This window comes from Pinus tabuliformis, chromosome Q (assembly GCF_031772625.1).
Source record: "Pinus tabuliformis cultivar Carrire ecotype Pingquan chromosome Q, CPIR1, whole genome shotgun sequence".
In the NCBI taxonomy this organism is placed as follows: Eukaryota; Viridiplantae; Streptophyta; class Pinopsida; order Pinales; family Pinaceae; genus Pinus; species Pinus tabuliformis.
Window position 1 is genome coordinate 217,337,043 of NC_142296.1, and position 20,293 is coordinate 217,357,335.

General features: G+C 38.1%; 1 protein-coding gene across 3 annotated transcripts in view; it reads left to right on the top strand.

Annotated features, from left to right (window-relative positions):
* LOC149218983 (uncharacterized) overlaps nt 1–20,293 on the top strand; it is a 78,475-nt gene that overhangs the window by 23,270 nt on the left and 34,912 nt on the right. For all 3 annotated transcript variants that reach the window (XM_089384193.1, XM_089384190.1, XM_089384191.1), the window contains 2 exons: nt 3,828–3,909; nt 4,018–4,067. In XM_089384193.1, the coding sequence (XP_089240319.1) occupies nt 3,828–3,909; nt 4,018–4,067 (132 nt within the window). The remainder of the gene's footprint in view (nt 1–3,827; nt 3,910–4,017; nt 4,068–20,293) is intronic.

Here is a 20,293-nt window from a genome sequence, read left to right on the forward strand (position 1 = left end):
ATCACGTGATTTGTACGCTGACCTGGAATTTTCTGCTGACGTCGAACAATTTTAGACATGGACAAATGCTGGGCGGATCTAGGCGGATCCGAATCCGAATCCGTCTCCAATACTGGGATCCGTGGATCCAGCCATTGGGGCTGACGGATTCGGTAACATAGAAAAAAAGTAAAACAGGCCCCACTAGCCATGTTCTACAACATTTTATCTTACCGAACCAGACAAAAACAATTGAAGTCACTGGTTCAAACCAGTTTTTGCCTCAAAACGATCGGACTGTTTGAACCGACCGATCCGATTCGGTCCTTATAACACTGCTTTGGATAGAGATGTATCACCATATACCATGATAGGATAGGATTTGCCAACTATGTCATCCGCAGGAGCCAGAGACAGAGACACACCTCATTTTTAAGTTCCCCTTATGCCATGAGATTAGAGGATGCTATCACTATCAATATCGGGATTTAGGAGGCTCCTTCTCTACCTTCTTCAGGTACCAAGACCAATGATCCTTAACTCTCTTCATCAGGGAGATTTTCAGCCACATATCTCAACACCTACACACCATGCCCTACCCTAAGATTACGAGGACAATCACTTTATACTTTCATTTGGATTCGTCAAACTAGGGCCGTAAGCGATAGACAAAGGTTTAGAGCGCTCCAGACAATAAAAGGGGGAGATCCCGGGTCTCTTCTCAACCCTCCCTCGGGGTGATCAATCGATACCATTGAGACCAATATGATAATGTTGAACCGTACATTAGTTCACAGGTTTTTAGAGCACCAGAGAGACTAGCTCCAGACAACTCAAGAGCAGGGTGCCCATGGCACATCCGACTACCTCCCAGTGCTATAGGAGTGGGCAGAGACCTATTAAGAGTTTCTTCTTTCCAAACTTGGATGCTAGGAGTATCCCTCACTCATACACCCCCCTAGGATCATATGGTCGGACCCATTGCTAGCCCTTGGGGACTTTGACAACGAACTTGTACCCAGTTCGCCTCCATTGCCATCAGTCATTAGGCTCAAAAGTCCTTGACATCTCTAGCTCCATTGTGATACCTTACCATCTCATTCACTCATTCCTTTTTAGCAGGCCATTATTATTTTGTATTGTGATGTAGACTATTGAGTATTTTGTATTATACCACCATCTCTTATATGTGTCGTGGCAGCACTACCACTGATTTCTTTCTCTCTATATGTTATTTTTAACATTTTTTTTAGGAGATGCACTTGCACTCCCACATTGTAGTCATATTGACTGTACTCTTCTTCAGTCCCATTGACCTACTATTGTGGTCATCAGTTGGACATTAGTAAATTTACTTACTTAATGCTGTTTCAGATTTCACAAGTTCCAGTTTCAGTCCAGTCCAGTTTCTGTTTCAGTTCTAATTCAGTTCAGTTCAGGTTAGAGTGCATTCATGATCTATTCATGGTCATGGGGCAGATTCCAAAGCTACCTGAGGCACTTGCATGAGAGCTGTCTTTTACGGGACAAGGGTGCATTTTATCTAAGAGGCACCAGTGATTTGCTTGATGTGGTTATCTCCAGAAAGAGGCACACTTCTCTAGGCACTGTTATTCATGCACCCAGGGCACACTAGGTGTTGATGTTAAGGTTAGAGTTTAACAATCATTTCTAATGCTTCTTTCATGTGTCCAGATAGATTGTATCTTCCCTGGTCTCTTATTTATAAAAGAGGTGAAGGGCACACCATTGGGTTGGTTAGCAAGTTAAAGATTTGAGCCTTTTGCTTTGCGATTTTTTTTTTTGCAATTAGGAGAATATAGATGCTCACCCAGGATGAACTCGCAAAACAGCACAACAGGAGTAGGTTTCAGTGACATTGAGTTCAGCAGAGGTGGAGTACATGGTAGCCAACACTGCTAGCTGTGAAACTATTTGGCTTTGCAAGTTGATAGCAGAGTTAACATGTGAGGTGTTGGAGCCTATTGTGGTCTACTATGACATCAGACTTGTATCAAACTCCTTTAGAATCTAGTATTTCCATGACTGCTCCAAGTACATTGACATTAGGGACCACTTTGTCTAGGACACAGTTTAGAAGTTTGTAGTGGATCATGAGTATGTCTAGACAGATTAGCAGGTTGCTAATACCTTGACTAATCCTATGGCAAAGGGGAAGTTTGAGATATTCAGAAAGAGATTGGGATTGGTTGGAGAACACTTTCCTTACCAAGAGGATTTGTTAGATTTTACCCGGTTTAACTCTGACAGTCTTATCCACAGCACCAGGGTGCACACAGTCCACAGTTACAGTAGCAGGTCCATACAATATTACGAGGAAGAGCACATTTAGTGCAGGTCCATACAAGTACAACAATGATTATGGCAGAAGTGTGCCTACCTTCTTGAATGCGACAAAATGTGAGGTAGTTGCAATTATATAGGGGAGTAGAAGGTGCATGCACAGCTTCAGCACTTGCACTAATTTGAGTATGTTTCCAATTTCGCCAGTCAGTTAAAGCTCAGTTCAGTGCTGTTCCAGATTTGGCAAGTTCCAATTTCAGTTTAGTTTCTATTTCGGTTCTAGTTTGGTCTAGATTACATGCACGATCTTTTTGTAGACAGGGTGCAGATTCCAAGGCTATCTGAGGTGCTTGCATAAGAGCTGTCTATTACAGGATGAGGGCACAGATCTCTATGAGGCACCAACAGTTTTTTGCATGATGCAGTTATCTCTAGGAGGAGGTATACCTCTCTACGCACTCCTATCCATGCAGTTAGGTGCATTAGGTGTTCAAATTAGGGTTAGGGTTAGGAGCTGTGCTTGCACTCTAACATTGTATTCATACTGGTTGTATTCTTCAGTCTCATCGACCTACTTTTGTGGTCATTTGTTGAACATTAATAAAATTGTTAATTTATCTTGCATGTGTCTAGATACATTGTATCTTCCCATGCCTCTTCGTTTATAAAACAGACATAGGGTCACATCACTGGGTTCATAAGCCAGTTAGAGATTTTAGCCTTTTGCATTATGATTTTATTCTTTAGAATTAGTAGAATACAGATGCTATTTTGAGAGTTTGGATCTGTGCGTTTGCTGTTCATATTATGAGCAGTATTTGTTTGTAGGCTAACATGGTCAATAGCTGTTATCTTGATTGGTATGTTCAGTTTTAAGGTATCTTGGATTTAGGTTAAATTCCTGATGCACAATCTGCTTACCGTGGTCTGATTTTTGAGAGTGATAAAGCTTGAAACGAATTCTTGTTTACCTAAATTTCTTGGCAGTGCTAGTCTCATGTAAATGTTTTCATTTAATAGTTTGTTTGTGATTGTAGGATTAAAGAATTGAGGTTCAATCATGATTATGCATACAAGGATTAAATGATCTCGTTTCAAGCTAAACCTCCGTTTAACCATCCGTGTTTCCTAGGTCATAGAGGTAAACCTGGTAATGATGGGAACAACACATCTTACTTGGAGATTGAAACAATAATTGAGGAGCAGTGAAATGTAGATAATAGTGAAAGATCCATACAGTTAGATGCAAACAGCTATGGCTAATTTGTTTTGCTGGTAAACCATGGTTAAGGTATTGTTTGTTAGATAAAATTGGCTGTGTTACTGGCCCTTTATGCAAACTCTGAATTTGTGTGAGAAATTATCTTATTTTTTGAAAATCTTTGTTTGCTGTCTTGCCTCCAAATATAGAAGCTCTGCATATAGTTATGTAGATATTGTTGATGAAAATAATTCAATGATAGAAGATTTGTGATCTATAGAAGCATTGAAATCAAATCTGTTTAGGATTTTATTAACCACTGACACTTGGTTAACATGTGCAGGTTGTGGGCACTCCAAACTACATGTGTCCAGAACTTCTAGCAGATATCCCTTATGGTTTCAAATCAGATATCTGGTCCTTAGGTGATAAATTTTAACTTACCATTCCTGAACTTTATGTTTGCTTTTTCCCTATATTTTCAGCAAGCATTAGACAGTCTTGTTGACTGTAATTTTGCAATGTATGAACAGGATGTTGCATGTATGAAATAGCTGCTCATCGATCTGCATTCAAAGCTTTTGTAAGAATTTCTTTGTATTTATTATGTTCAAAGCAACTCTTTATTGGTAGTTAACAGAGATGTACAATATATAGTTCGATTCTGGTATAAAGCCTACTTTAGGATGGGTGAACATGCATACTTGAGGCACATTTTTTCATGTTCATGTTTTAAAGCTTTACAAAAGTATTGAATGCAAAGAGTGTTTGTCCCTCTTAATTAGCTCTAAACACAACCTTTTATTTATAAAACTTTAGCTTATTAAAGGCACCTCATGTTGAAGTTCAAAGCTAGTGCTTTACATCTGTACATATTTGATATTCTTTTCTCAGAGTTCGCTATATTTGTGGTAGCCTTTGTTTACTTGCCCTATTTAGTAGTGACTTACTAAGATGTTCTTCAATATTTTACCTTCATCAACATTTCAAATATTTTTGTTGAAAATAGATTCCATTATCTCAATATAACAGAAGGCTACATTGAACAAGCAAACCAAAGCAAACCAAAGCAAACCACACTAAACCAAGAAAACCATGGAAGTCAAATGTATCTCATGGCATATTAACCTTAATGCTTGCTGCACCTGGTAACAAGCTTCCTTAAACTAACACAAAATAACTCGTTAGGCTTACTGTATATGGAGCACTTGCAGGTCTTACAACTAGAAAACAAGACTGTGAACTTAAAACAAACAAGAGAAAGAGACCCATTAAACCTTTGTTACCAAAGACAACCATAGTCAACATGTTGATGAGGGTCGAGTCTTGACCATGAAAGATAGTAGTACACCCATAATGTAAATTGTATGGTCTGTTCTCTCTCTTGAGTGTGCCCAATATCTAGGGTTAATTTCAAAAACCTTGCAAAAGTAGGGTCTGTATGTAGCCTTTTGATTGACAAGCTTGCATCTACAAAAATGAGAAGCACAAAAGAGTTGAAGAAGATAAGGATAGGATTAGGAGACACGTTCTTCCACTACCTTTGCCTTACAACTAAGTGCCCTCTCTAAATGAAGGCTTTAGGCAAAATGAAGCTCTCATTAGCTGACAAAGTTGCAATCCTAAATGGGTAAGGTGCACCACTACAAATGATTTAGCATGGACTGAAGAGTAAATCCTAATTGCCACCTTAAGGAGGCTCCACAAATTTTGCTCATGGAATCCTATACAGAGTAAAATTTTAGTGTCAAGTTATTTTCCTAAGGCATCAAAACTCACATGAGGTCCCCGCTGTTTCAGATTGTGGAACACTCACACCTTCTCTTGAGGAGGACCTATTACTGCTTGCATTTTGCCTCCCTACATTAGCATGGAAGAAAATCATTGTCTAGGGCTTCCGGTAGCAAGAACCTATTAGAGGCTTGAGACGTAGTTCTTGGACTTTGTTGTACCCACTCTAATTAACACTTTTATAATCAATAATAGCTTTCATTGATTACAAATAATATGCAATAATTACATGCTATAGTTGTCAGACACCACCCATCATAGTTGTCAACCTATGTTGCACGAAATTTCTAGGAACCCGACGTTTCGGGCCGTATCTATACCCAAAACTCGGAAACTCGGTTGAAACTCGACCATCATGTAATCATGTATGAGAGTTAATATAGACTTGGTTTTCCTTCTAAATTGTCATCTATGGGTCTTATTCCCTTTTTTCTTGCAAGATAATGTGTTATTCACTTATTTATAACCCTTTTTTATATATATCTAGACATATATGGCGTTTCAACCAGTGTTTTCAGAAACGGCCGGCTCGGAACCGAATCGGTTGAGTTGCTCTGAGCCAGAGCCTCCCCGAGCAACCCGGCCTATGAAACAGTTTGGCTGGTCGGGTTGTCTAACAACTCTGCCGGCTCGGTATTAACCCGGCCGGCTCGATCGAGTCTGAGCCTACTCGGCCGGATTGGAAACTGCGGCCTGTTAACATCAAGTGTTTCAAAGAGGCCAAAATTTCTGATGGAAGACAACAATTGTTGTAATTTATAAATGAAGAACAATCATCATACCATTCTTAAGTTTTAGCACATACTGCATCGATGTACTCTAAGTTCATATCTTGACTCTTGAGATCGCATTTCAAATCACTGTACCACCCTCGGATTATGTATGTTCTCGAACAAGATTATGTATGTTCTGATCAATAGAGGAATTATCTTCCTAAATATGGTCTTATTTATGAGATTTATGAATTTATATGACTTATGTCAATGATTGTAGTAAAGACAACAGGTCCTTCAGGTTGTCATCTTTGCTTTTTGCATTTCATTACTTCTCCAAGTCCCAACTTAATGTGCTATTAGTTCATAATTCAATCTTCAACCAGACTTTGACTCTTGTTCTCTTGAGTGAATATATGACCAAAATCTTTTGCATATGGAGCTTTAGTATGTTCCTTGATAGACTCATTACCTCATGCCAATAGATGTTATAGGCTATAGCTACCTTCATGTTTGGAAACATGAATGAAAATCTTTAAAATTATGTTTTTTTATAAAAAAGTTAAATATTTAATGTATTTTTTACAATGACCAAGTCATTCAAATCGAGTCGACTGAGTTGATACAGAGACGAAGTCGGAGTCGGAGTCTACCCTCGACCAAGTCGGAGTCGGAGTCGACCCTCAGCCAAGTCGGAATCGGAGTCGGAGTCGGAGTTTTAAAACATTGGTTTCAACTGACGTTTCGGCCGATGTTTCCATTTTTGGGAGGTGACATTTCTAAACGTCCCTGTTTTGGAAACTGTGAAACATTTCGGCGTTTCGTGCAACTTAGTTGTCAAACAAGATCAATAAGTTTAATAGTGAAATGCACCACCTAAGTGCATAGATATCAAAATTGGTGCATTAAAAATCCAAATACTTGTGGTGAAATCCTAGTCATGATTATCGGGACTACAACCATGTTTAGTGTATCCGTTGGGGATTGGGAGATTCCAATCATTGACCTCCATCTTATATTCTAGCCAACCGAAGTGATATGATTGGGTTCACAATAGGGTACTTGTTTTTCGACATGTCTTTCTCAGCCACACTTTGGCTTCTTTGTCTTGGCGTGTACAGGTGGTAAGATCTATTGAGTGTGCCTCATCTCATAGCCTACACACTGCCACTGGGTTGTGGTAAGACTGGTTTCACTTCTTTCCCCTTGTACACACAAAGGCTTTCTGTAGTGACATTTTGCTCATTGTACAAGGCACGTTGCCTCATGGTAATAAGGTTGCACTAGTTCTCTAATTTCATTGCCATTCAATGGGCTTGGATTTGCATCTCCGTGGTAGAATTGGACAAAAAGATGAAAATACTAGTGAGAGAGAGAGACTATCAAATATGGAAACATCCATTTATAGCATGACTTTGTTCCCTCCCCAATAAATATATAGTTTCATTTCTTAACTCTGCCATGTAGTATAGAAATCAGAGAGAAGGGCATAATCTTCTTTAGCTTTATATCAGCAAACAACGGCTATTTCATTTGGGAGTGCACAAATTCTCCACCAACTGCCATGACGCTTTGACTTCTGTAAAAAAGAAAGAACGATGGAAAATTATTTTGTTGTCCTTATTACAAAAAGAAACACAGAGGGAACATTGCCAATCTTGGCTAGTTGAGATTTAGTGGCCAATTCTTGAAAGCTAAGAAAATAATGACTTTCTTGTGCTGGACAGCGGCTTTCCAAAATTTATAAAGTCCAACACACTAAGTAGACAAATTAGAGTTGGTATTCAATTTCTTATTTATGTTCATTGTGGCCCTTGATTGAGGTTGGCATAATCAGACACATCTATAGGTAGCAGAGGGAGAGAATCTTGTGACAGGTGTGGACCAATTCCAACACTGATCTTTCTGTCAATTGGCTTCGAGCTCAAAACATGTTAGGAGCTAGAATATTTTGTTAGAAAAAATATGGAAAGCTATTCATTGCTAATTGCAAAAGGTACAGGGAAGAAGAATGTAGGTGCAGAGATGGCACAAACACACCAACACTATCTCTAATGTGGTTCAGTTTTAGTAGACTAGAAATTGTGGTGGAGTATTTTGGTGGTAGGGTCAATTGGGCATTGGAGCTGACATGATACAGTCTATTCATGTGGAAGTGATTGCGAGACAAAGATTGACTTGGTAAAAAAGACCTTGTCAACTTTGATCACTCATCAGTTGGGTCAGTGCTAGATTTCATGGAGAGGGTATGGAAGATTTGGTCAAACTCGATCACTCCAGAAACAACTTTTTTTTCCATGGAAAAATTTATAATTTATATTCAAGGGTGAGAATGGAAATGACATTCTTTATGTGCTCTAGGCATGTATCGAAAAGAATGTGGAAGTAAAAGGCTCTCTTCTTTACCCACAAAACACATGGATCAAAAGATCATAGCTCGAAGTAATAAGCCCCCCGAACATTCTATTGTGGATATTATCCTCAAAAAATAGACCTTTTAAAGTAAATCTCACGACAGTCTTGAGACAATTACATATTGATTTGAAAATACAAAATAACAAAGATAGAGAGAATGATTCCTCATAACTAGTCTTCAAATCATAATGCTGGGGATCTTGACTGTGTCAAGGTTCCAAAGATGGATTCTTCCAAAGTAGATAGTCTACCTTCAACCTGCCGTCCTTTTGAAACGGTATCAACGAACAAATTGTGTTCATGATATACATGAGTGTATGGTATAGACTCAAACAAGGATGATACCTCTTTTAATTGATTTTCCAAATCTTCCAACTGAACGTAGTGAATTTGAATCTCTCTTTTCAACCATTAGATAACCAAGGAGGAATCCCCATGTATCTACAGTTTCTACAAGCTCCCAACCCCTTTGTACATGGCTATCTTAAAAAAGAAAGATGAAGGGTCATCATTTCAACATAATTGTTTGATGCAGTTCCTAGCCCAGACTTGATCTAATTAAATGCACGTTAGAGAGAAATAAAACATCTCCTACATTGCTAATGTTATCTTGGCTTTGTCTAGCACCATCAAAGAAACCCTAAACAGAGGTTTTTGTTGATACATAAGTGTTAAAGATGGGAAGCTAGGGAAGAATGCCCTAGCCCATTTGATCCAGCATCTAATGGAACAAAATTGGACAAAGAATTATTTCTGGACAAAAGAAATATCAAATTCATCAAGGTCGGCTTCTTGGAGGGAAAATGAAATATTTTAATTTGAATTATTAAAAGTGAAATTTAAGATTGGGTCAAAATTAATGGGTCGGCTCCTATGTCGGATACCCACCTCAAGGGACATGTCCCTTGGCTCTCATCACTATAAATAAGCATCAATTTGTCCTCCAAATGAGAATTCGGTCAAGCACATCTGAGGCCTATCTCTGAGGCTTAGTAACCCGAGTTCTGAGACAAATTATCTGAGATAGGAGGGTCTGGATTTCTGTGAATATCTGAGGCTTCTAAGGATGAATGTTCTGGGCATAACTGAGGCACAACTAATGTGACGTCTGAGGCTAAAAGGAGCCAGCATCTGAGGCTTATGAATACAAGTTTAAGGCTACAGGAGTCCGAGTTGAGGGTCCAAATGACTGAGGAAAAAAGCCACAGGTCTGAAGAGACTAGGCCGTAGGTCTGTGGAGACCTAGGCTGCAAGACTGAAGAGACTAGGCCGCAGGTCTGTGGAGACCTAGGCTGCAGGTCCAGGCTAGACAAAACTGCAGGTCTGAGGTTGCTCAAACTTGAGGAAGATAAGGAGGCCACTATCTGAGGCTTGACCAAGACCAAGGTAAGGCTACAGGCAGAAGACTGAAGGGATGGGTTCTGAGTGCTTTTGTGAGACAGCATGACAATTCCTCTTGTGACAGTTGTGATAACTGCCTTTGTGACTACTCTTGTATGACAGCATATCAGTACCATTATAACAGCTTGTATGACAGCATGTCCATGACTGTATAAAGATGGCAGTAACACTTGTGACAGTATATTGATGATAGTATGATAGTACCTACATGGCTGTTCTGGCATCATGACTTTGACAGTTTGATTATGACAGTGACTTGGCCCAGTGACAGCAGAGTGATATTGATTAGGCTTGCTGGGCAAGCATATGCTGTTAGCCCTAGGTGGCTTGATGTTCTACATCTTATTGTATCTCTTTCTGCTGGACTCTTGATATTAAATAAGAAGAATTGATTTTGGGTTTTCCCCCTTGTGGGGTTTTGCCCTGCTCTCCGATCTAAATACTGGTGTCCTTATTGTATCTGTTTTTCTTCTATGGGTCCTTTCTGTTATACTGCACTATTGTTATATGTTGCTAATAATGATGAAATGGTATTGCTAAATATTCTGTAATGAAGAGAATTTCAAAATGTCTACACCAAACACCATAATTGAATTTGAGACTATCCTTACATTCTTCCCATTGCCAACCTTCCATGTAAGAAAGTTTCCAATGACAAGAATGGTCAGTAACATGGTCTTCTACTGACTTGAAACATTCTGAATGCTTTTCTTAATCCCTATCCAGTCCAGTTAAGAAGTAGGGGCTATGTACTTTTGAAGTATGGTAACTTTCCAAAGACTTTCCTTTATAAAGAGATTCGAAAGACTCTTTACTATTAGAGCCTACCCCAATACGGTATCTACTTCAAATCCCATCCTCCCTTGCTTTTTGGAAGAGCTATGGTCTGCCAACAGGAATACCTCCCCCACCCCCCCCACACACACCATCTTCACCTTTACCACTCCATAATTGTAACAAAGCTTTTGAAATTTTCAAGCATTCGCTTCAGAACCGAAGTTAGTAAATGCCAGTACACTAGTATGGCTTCCAGTACAGCCTTGTCAAGGGTTAATCTGTCCCTCTTGAGAGCCACCCGTTACACCAGAAATGAATCATTTTGTCTATTTTATTTGGCAAACATCCTCAGTCACTTCCTTTGCATCCATTTGGCTTGAGGTTGGAACCTAGGTATTTGAAACCTTCTCATATATCAAAGTGTTTAAAAGGAAACAATACATTCGGGAGTGCTTCAGTCTCTATATTGAAACTGATAACTGACCTTTGAACATTCACCTCCCTACCTATAGCTACACAGTAGAGATTGAGGAGTTCCTGTTTTTTCAGGCTTTCCTCTCTAAACCATTGGAGAACAACAATATATCATTCACTGATAATTAATGTGTCAGAAACACAGAATTACCAATCTTTACCCCTCTTAAGTATTCCAATCATTTTGCTTCCGATATTGCTCAACTGAGCCCTACTGCAACCAGCAAAAATAGAATGTGAAAGTGGACAACCTTGTCTCATATTCCGTATAGGTTTGAAGAATGAGAAGGCCACTCCATTGATGGGAACAACATAAAAGACAGATGTGACACATCCCGTAATGCACATGACCACATGATAACTGAACCCTATGTGTAGTGACATCATTATGAGATATAACTAGTTTGTTTTACATTTTACATGTAAAACAAAACAACATTAGAGCTTCTAAATGGTTCGACTATGCAAAACAACTTTATGAACAAGATCCCAAGGTTGACCCTCCTCCCTTGGTCAACATTGATACAACTCTTCACGGTGCAAGAGGTAGAGATGGGTATCAAGAAGTTGGCTGTTGGAAAAGCAACAGACTTAGCTGAACTCCAAGTAGAGTATTTAAAGTGGGGCCTAAAAATTCTTGCACCTCACATCACAAAAATTTTCAACATCATACAACAGGGGTTCCCCACAAATTAGACAACTAGTCTGGCAATACCTCTTTTCAAGAGTGGTGACGTCAATAATCCCTCCAATTATAGGACCATAATGATAAACCCCTTGTTTGCAAAGTTATTTGGAAGCATGTTAGAAAATAAAATCAGCAAGTGGGCAGAAGAAAGAGATAAACGTGCTAAAGGGCAAGCAGGTTTTAGACCTAAACATTCCATAGTTGATCATGGTATAACTTTAAGGCACATCATTGAAAAAGTTTGGGAGAAAAAGGAAGAATCCTTTTGTTGCTTTGTTGATTTCAGAAAAGCCTTTGACACGGTTCCTAGGGATAAGCTTTGGCACAAAATGGAGGAACTCGGGGTTCCTAGGCATTTGAGAGCAGTTGTGCATAGGCTGTATGAAGAGGTGAAAGTCAAAATTAGAACTTCAACAGACATTTTTGAAAGTTTTAGAAGCGATATCGGGGTCAAGCAAGGTTGCCCATTGTCTCCTACCCTTTTTGGTTTATATATCGAGTCTTGACAAGCTTGAAGAGTGCCTAATTTTTCAAGGGGGTGACGGTATCCATTTAGGAATCTTCGTTATAACGCTTCTTTTGTATGCAGATAACCTTATTCTGATTGCTAAATCTGCTCTTGCTTTGCAAAAGCACTTACTTTGTTATGCAACCAACTCACAAAATAGAAGAAAGAGATAGATCAACAACTTAAAACGTAGCCTCTTCGAGGGGGAAACCTCCTTTACATTACACAAATGAACAATTCTTGGATGATACAAATGACAAGACCTCCTTTCTATATATAGGGGTCTAAGCGTCACAATATAATCAGAGTCGACATAACAATAATAATGTAAGGCACAACAATAACAATATTGGGCTTCTATGGGGCACAAAAATAACAATATGGGGACCACATGGGCACAACAATAACAATAAGGGGTACAATGACAATAATAATAAGGGAATACACTAGTATTATAGGGACCTAACATGCCCCTCTCCTTCAAAAAAGTGTTGTCCTCAACGCTTGAGTAGTTTTGGATGCTTCTGTATAAAATTCTCATCCTCCCATGTAGAATCTTCAGCGGGTAAGTTCTTCCACTTGATGAGATACTCTGAAATTGATCGATTTCGCAACTGTCGAGTTCTTGTTTCTGTGACTGCTTCAGGTTCCAATATGATTTTTCCTTCCTTGTCAAGCTCTGGCAATATTGTTTGAACTGGGAGCTTGTCACCTATAACCTTCTTTAAGAATGAAACATGGAAAACTGGGTGCACTCGGGAAGATGCAGGGAGTTCCAATTTGTATGCCATAGTACCAATCTTTTGCAACACCTTGTACGAACCATAATACTTCGGTGATAATTTATTATCCTTCTTAGCTTGCTTGAGGGACATTTGTTTGTATGGTTGTAGCCGTAGAAATACCTAGTCACCTACATCAAAACGTCTTTCGCTACGATGTTGATCTGCTTGTTGTTTCATTCTATTTTGCACCAAAGTGAGGTTATCCTTTAAGAGTTGGAGAACTTTTTGTTGATGCTCGATGTGATCTTCCACTACTTGAACCTTGGAATTTTCTCTTAAATATGATGTGATGGAGGGTGGATGATATCCATAAAGCGCCATAAATGGGGTCATTTTTGCTGCAGTATGGAATAAAGTGTTATACCACCATTCAGTGAGAGGCAACCATTTGACCCATTGTGTCTGTTTATCAGATACAAAGCAACGGAGATATCCTTCCAAACGTTTGTTCACTATCTCAGTTTGCTCATCAGATTGAGGATGATAAGATGAGCTATGAGCTAATTGAGTACACAGAGAAGAAAATAATTTTGTCCAAAAATTTCCACTGAAAATAGTATCTCTGTTACTTACAATAATCTTTGGGTTTCCATGTAACTTTTGAATTGGTTCCATAAATGCAGTAGAAACTGTATTGGCTTTAAATGGATGAGATAATGTGCAAAAGTGTGCATACTTGGTAAGTCTATCAACTACCACTATGATGACACTCTTTCCTTCGGACTTGGGTAAATCTGTGATAAAATCCATTGAAACCTCCTCCCAACATTGACTTGGAATGGATAAAGGTTGTAATATACCTAGGGTCTTAATTGTCTCAACTTTATTTTGTTGGCAAACCAAACATTCCGCCACAAACTTTTGAATATCGGATTTAATGCCACCCAAAAAAATTCCTTCTTAACCCTGTGGTAAGTTTTTAAAAATCCTGAATGCCCTCTTAAGGGAGATGTGTGCAATTCCCTAGGAATATTTTGTTTGAATTGGGAATTCTTACAGAGGTATAAGCGATCTTTGTACTTTAATGAATCATTTTTCTAGCTAAATGTATCAGATGTACTAGGATCTTGCTGCAACTTTTGAATGAGTGCCCTCACTTCTTCGTCATTCTTCCATTCATCCCTTGCTTCGTTTATCCAATCTGGTTGGATAAGAAATGGCACAAAGCAATGCTTCCACATCTTCATTCTTTCTTGAAAGTGCATCTGCAACAACATTTTGCTTTCCTTTTTTGTAGATGATTTCAAAGTCATAACCCAACATCTTTGTGATCCATTTTTGCTGCTCTTTTGAAGATAATCTTTGTTCTAAAGAGTATTTAATACTATCATGATCTGTTTTTACCTTGAAGTGTTTTCCCATTAGGTAAGGTCGCCATTTCTTAAGTGCATGTAGTATTGCCAACATTTCCTTCTCATAAATAGCTTTGTGTAAATATTTTCCTTTGATTGGACGACTTTTGAAAGCAATGGGTCTTTCTTCTTGCATTAAAACAACACCAATTCCATTTCCCGAGGCATCACATTCCACAATAAAGGTTTTTGTGAAGTCTGGCATAGCTAAGATCGGTGCTTGGCACATTGCCTCTTTAAGATGTTCAAAGGCCTTCGTTGCTTCTGGAGTCCAAGAAAATGAACCTTTCTTCATTAATGTTGTTAGAGGTGCTGCTATTCTCCAATAATTCTTAGCAAACTTGCGATAATAACCTGTCAACCCGAGAAATCCTCGCAGATGCTTTATGGATGTTGGGATTTTCCATTCCTTAATGGCTTTAATTTTTCTAGGGTCTACCTTAACACCTTCATGAGCTACAATATGACCCAAATATTCCACCTCTCGTACTCCAAAGAAACATTTGGAGGTTTTTGCATATAATTGTTTCTCCTCCAATAGTTTGAGCACGCTGTCAACATGTTGAACATGATCCTTCCAAGACTTGCTATAGATTAGTATATCATCAAAAAATACTAACACAAATTTTCTAAGGAAGGGTTTGAAAATGGAATTCATCGAACCTTGAAATGTAGAAGGTGCATTGGTAAGGCCAAAAGGCATGACCAAAAATTCATAATGATCCTCGTGAGTTCTAAACGCTGTTTTCAGAATGTCTCTAGTCTTCATTCTGATTTGATGATATCTTGAACGAAGGTCTAACCTGGTGAAGTAAATTGCTCCATGCAATTCATCCAATAATTCATCAATGACAGGAATGGGGAATTTATCTTTAATAGTGAGCTTGTTGAGCTCCCTATAATCTGGACACATGCGCCATGATCCATCCTTTTTGTGCACCAGTACTACTGGAGCAGAGAACGAACTTTGACTAGGTTGAATTATACCAGCCTCTAGCATTTCTGCAACCATTCGTTCAATTTCACTCTTTTGGGCATAGGGATATCTGTAAGGCCTGATGTTTGGAGGAACACTTCCTAGAATCAAATAAATAACATGATCATGATCACGAATAGGTGGGAGGTCTTTGGGAGTCTCAAATACCCTGGAATGATTGTCGAAGACTTTTTGGAGATATGGAGTAATAGGTGATTCCAATGTGGGAACATCTAGCGAACATAATTGTGCAATTATGCCTTGTTGTTCTTTTTTTAGAAGCTTTGTCATGCCGTTAGTGCTGATTATATTCCCCAGTTTCCCTGTGATACCCCTTAATTCAACTTCCTTTCCTTCTGAAACAAATTTCAAGAAAAGTTCTTGAAAATTAAAAGTTATCATACCCAAAGATTGTAGCCATTAGACTCCTAGTACAACATCAACACCACCCATTGGAATGGAAAGCATTGGACTATTCAACACATATTCTCCCATGGATAGCTTGATATTATGGCACTTTCCAGAGCAATTTATGGTTCTTGCATTTGCAACCATCACTTGACACTTTAGTGCTGGATATAGGAAGAAATTCAATTCCTTGGCTATCTTACAATGAATAAAATTATGGGTACTGCCCAAATCAATCAACACTATTACCTTTTTCTTCTTGATATGTCTTTCTTATCTTGATAGTTTGAGTTGTAATTCCGGCCAATGCATTACAATCTATGGTTGGATTCATTTCTTCTTTCTTTAGGGTATGTTCCTGGTGTGTATCCTCTTCTTTTGATGTTTCTTGTTCCTTTTCTTCCTCTTCTTCACAATCTATGTAAAATAATTTCTTCTCAGCACACTTATGACCTTCAGTGTATTTGCTATCACAACTGGAACAAAGCCCTTTTGCTATTTTTTCTTCCAATTGTTGTGGTGTCAACCTTATAGGTTGTGGAAGGTTAGGGGCAACAACACTTCCATCTTTATAGTTGTGAGTGGTAGGCTTCCTTGTTGCCATAATTTTGCTTTCAAATTTTCTTTCCAACCTGAATGTCGTCTCCAATGAATCAGGTTCCCAAAGGCGAACCTCATGTTGGATGTTATCGTTTAAAGTCCCTATGAACACATCAATCTTATGCTCCTCTGGAATATCTTTTACCCTTATATTCAATTTTTGGAAGTTATCAATATGCTCCACCATTGAACCCTTTTGTTTGAGATTTATCAATTGGCTAAAAAAGGTGTTGCTTTTTGTATCTTCATAAAGTGCTATAATTTCTTCCATAAAAATTTCCGAAGTGACAATTTGTTTACGAGAGCAAAGCCATCGATACCATACAAACTGATTGGGTTCCAAATATAAAGCTTCAATACGTACCTTTTTTGTGCTTTGCATATTATGGAGATTGAAATATTGCTCCATCTGTAGTATCCATGTTACAGGATCCTTGCCATCAAACTTCCTCATATCAATCTTTGGAACATGGTGGTTCTTCAATCCAACGTTAGAGTCTATGAAATCATGACTAACATTTCTTTTGTTCTCATCACGAGTTTCTTCTACTACCCTTCGCCATTAGTAAGCATTTCTTGTAGCAACTTTGTCAAATCCTCCATGTTGCCTTTAAGCTTTTTTTCTATACCATCCATCTTAGATTCCATTCCATTCTTTAAACCATCCATCTTAGCTTTAGTTACTTTTTGTGAGAGCGAAATTTTTGCATTTGGTCTCGTAATTTTGATATATCATGTTGCATTTCTTCCTCTTCTTCATGTGTCATAGTAGAGATTTCAGGTTGCTTACTAGGTGTTTCCATTTTCTTTCTTCGGGTCATCAATGAATGATAATTATGCTTCACAATGCCCTTTGAATCACTTCAAACTACTTTCTCAAACAAGGCTTATGCAAATTAAAAAAAAAAAACTACACACATTTTTTTTTTTTTTTTTGTTTGTTTGTTGTTGTTGTTGTTTTTTTTTTTTTTTTTGTTTTCCGCTTTGTATGAGCTCGATATTGAAATGCCTGTAACTCTGTAATTTCAGATCTCCAAGTTCTGAAATTTTGGCCTGTGATAGCCCTCTGAGTCTTCTTTCCAACCCCACAAGTTTGATCACAATTGGATTCCCGAAGAAAGAGTTATGCCCAATCTCCTGCGATGACCTAATTATAGACTGGTTCAGTAGAGCGAACTTGTACAACATGCCACGTGTCACTGTTTCGACCTTAGGTTTTGAAAATGATACCCAACAAACTACAATCCGTCTGCTTTTTGTCACTTTTTACGAAATTTGAATCAGATGCTTAGAGAGAAAGTTATGACGATTTTCCCAAGGTGACTTGTTTGAGATCTAATTTGGGAGCCTGCAAAAACCCTAACTTCCTCAGTTCATATCTCCGAAAATATAGTGAGACAAGATTTGAAATTCAGTGATGCGATTCATCACGATTTCGTCTCAAATGAGTTTTAATTTCAACTTCTCAAGCTAAGTAGAAAAAAAGTTATAGCGAAAACGCCACGATGACCTGTTTGAAGCAACGAAACCCTATAATCCAAAGTTCTGATACCAATTGTTATGCAACCAACTCACAAAATAGAAGAAAGAGGTAGATCAACGACTTCAAACGTAGCGTCTTCGAAGGGGAAACCTCCTTTACATTACACAAATGAACAATTCTTCGATGATAGAAATGACAAGACCTCCTTTCTATATATAGGGGTCTAAGGATCACAATGTAATCAGAGATGACATAACAATAATAATGTAAGGGTGCAACAATAACAAAAGTGGGCTTCTATGGGGCACAATAATAACAATATGGGGACCACGTGGGCACAACAATAACAATAAGAGGTACAATGACAATAATAATAAGGGAATACACTAGTATTATAGGGACCTAACATACTTTTCCTTGAGCATTTTTGTAGAAGGGTGAGGATGCAAGTCAATATTAGCAAAACGAAAGTAGTGGTTTTCTCTAACAAAAGAAGCATAACCAACATAAGTTCTACTTTGAAGGCAACGTTATGGAAGAAGTCGTGGATTACAAATACCTTGAGTTGATTTCAACAAAAATCTAAGCTGGGATGGCAGTAGAAAGTAAAGAACTTTGGGGGTTGGAAAGAATTTTATGCTTTCCAAAACCGGTGTAGAGAGGCAAAGTTATGGGACTAGAAAACCACTCTAATTCTTTTTGGGCTTTTAGTGATTCTAGTGATTCTCTACGGTTGTGAACTGTGGGCCAGCAGTACATCCGAGATGCAGTGGAAACAAATTGAGAAAATTCAGAAGCGTTTGATTACAAACAAATTCAAAATTAAAAGTGCAATTCCTTATGCTATCTTGTTAAGTGAAATAGGGGCTTCTCCTATTGAAGCAATTGCTATGGTGCGAGTCATAAGGTATTTAAAAATATTGAGCAAATGGAAGAGGGCAAATGGCCTAAGGTTGTGTTTAATGACATATTGTGCAAAAGAAAGAAGACTTGGATGTGACAAAATAACAAATGGTTTAGTAAATGGGGTATTTGCTTGAGCATGTGTCTCACAAACAGTAAAGAGATAAAAACTTTTGTTATGCATAAGTTCCACAAATGTACTTGGGAGGAGTTATGGAGAAAGAAGAAGTACTATATTGAAGAGTTTAATCCCACTCATGATCATCAACAAAAAGTGTACATAGGGGCCAATATTTCTTGGAGAGCCATAATTCTTATTGCTCAATTAAGGACTAATTCTCATCAACTTTGTTGTGCAACAGGGCGCTGGAAAAGGCCAAAAGAAGTGTGGGAGGAAAGAGTACAAATTTTTTTGCTCTTCCGGAAAAGTAGAAACAAAAAAAAAAGCATTTCATTTTAGAATGCGAGGCCTTCAAAGACAGCAGGGAAAGTTATGCAGATATTCTGGGAGCTAGCTCTTGGGATAATGTATTCAGCGAGGGGTTTGTCGAGAAGCTGGGAGCGTTTATTGTGAGTCTTCACATGAAAATGGCCGAATACAAGAATCATATGGAGAAGCAATCTGTCCCATAGGCTATCTTTAGCCTCGTGGACGTTAAAATAATTTCATTTCATCAATGTTGTTACTATTTAAAGGTCTGTTTCTAAAACATTTTTTTCACAGACTTCAAGAGTTATCTAGAAGAAGATTGGGCACCAAACTCCTGAGCCTGTCATTATTGCTGTGTTTAACATCATTTCCTGAAAACATATCGATGCCATAAAGGTCACAATTACTAAGTCTTAAAGGAGCTTTAAATCACCTTAAAACTACGCTTGCTGGAATAATTTTAGGATGAAATGGAATTCTAAATTGTATCTATGGAAACTCATGCAAAGTTTAGAATCCAGATTTGAATTTCATTTCTAGTTGAAGCAACTAATTGAATGGTAAGAAGTTGTAATTGAAATAAACTCACGGCAAATATCTCATTTTTATTTGTTCTGCAGAGAACATTTGACATTGTGTTGATAACAGGATTGAATATATTGAATTGATTGCCAACAGCACCTTAAGTTCCCTTGATCGAATACATTGGCACAGCATAGTCTGGAAATATACACAGTTACAATTGAAATACACAAATTTGGTTGATGACATAATTGCTGGTTACTATGAAGAATTTATGGTATCTCTTGGTTACCCTATTTGCTTAATAGACTGCAGATATGGACAGTTTTGTGGACCTTTTATTCACAGCAGAACAACTCAGATATAAGATTGATACATCTTGTGGATATGAGCTGATTGCTTATTCACAAGTCTAAGTAGCATCCTGTGAATCAAATGAAATGGTCAGATCCAAAATGAGTTTACACATTTTTTTATTGCAGTAATCTATCCATAGCAACACTGATATCATACTCCAAATCTTTCTATGGTGTCAATATTAAGTATTAGATCAGCAGGTACAAGCATTCTTGAAAATCCATCT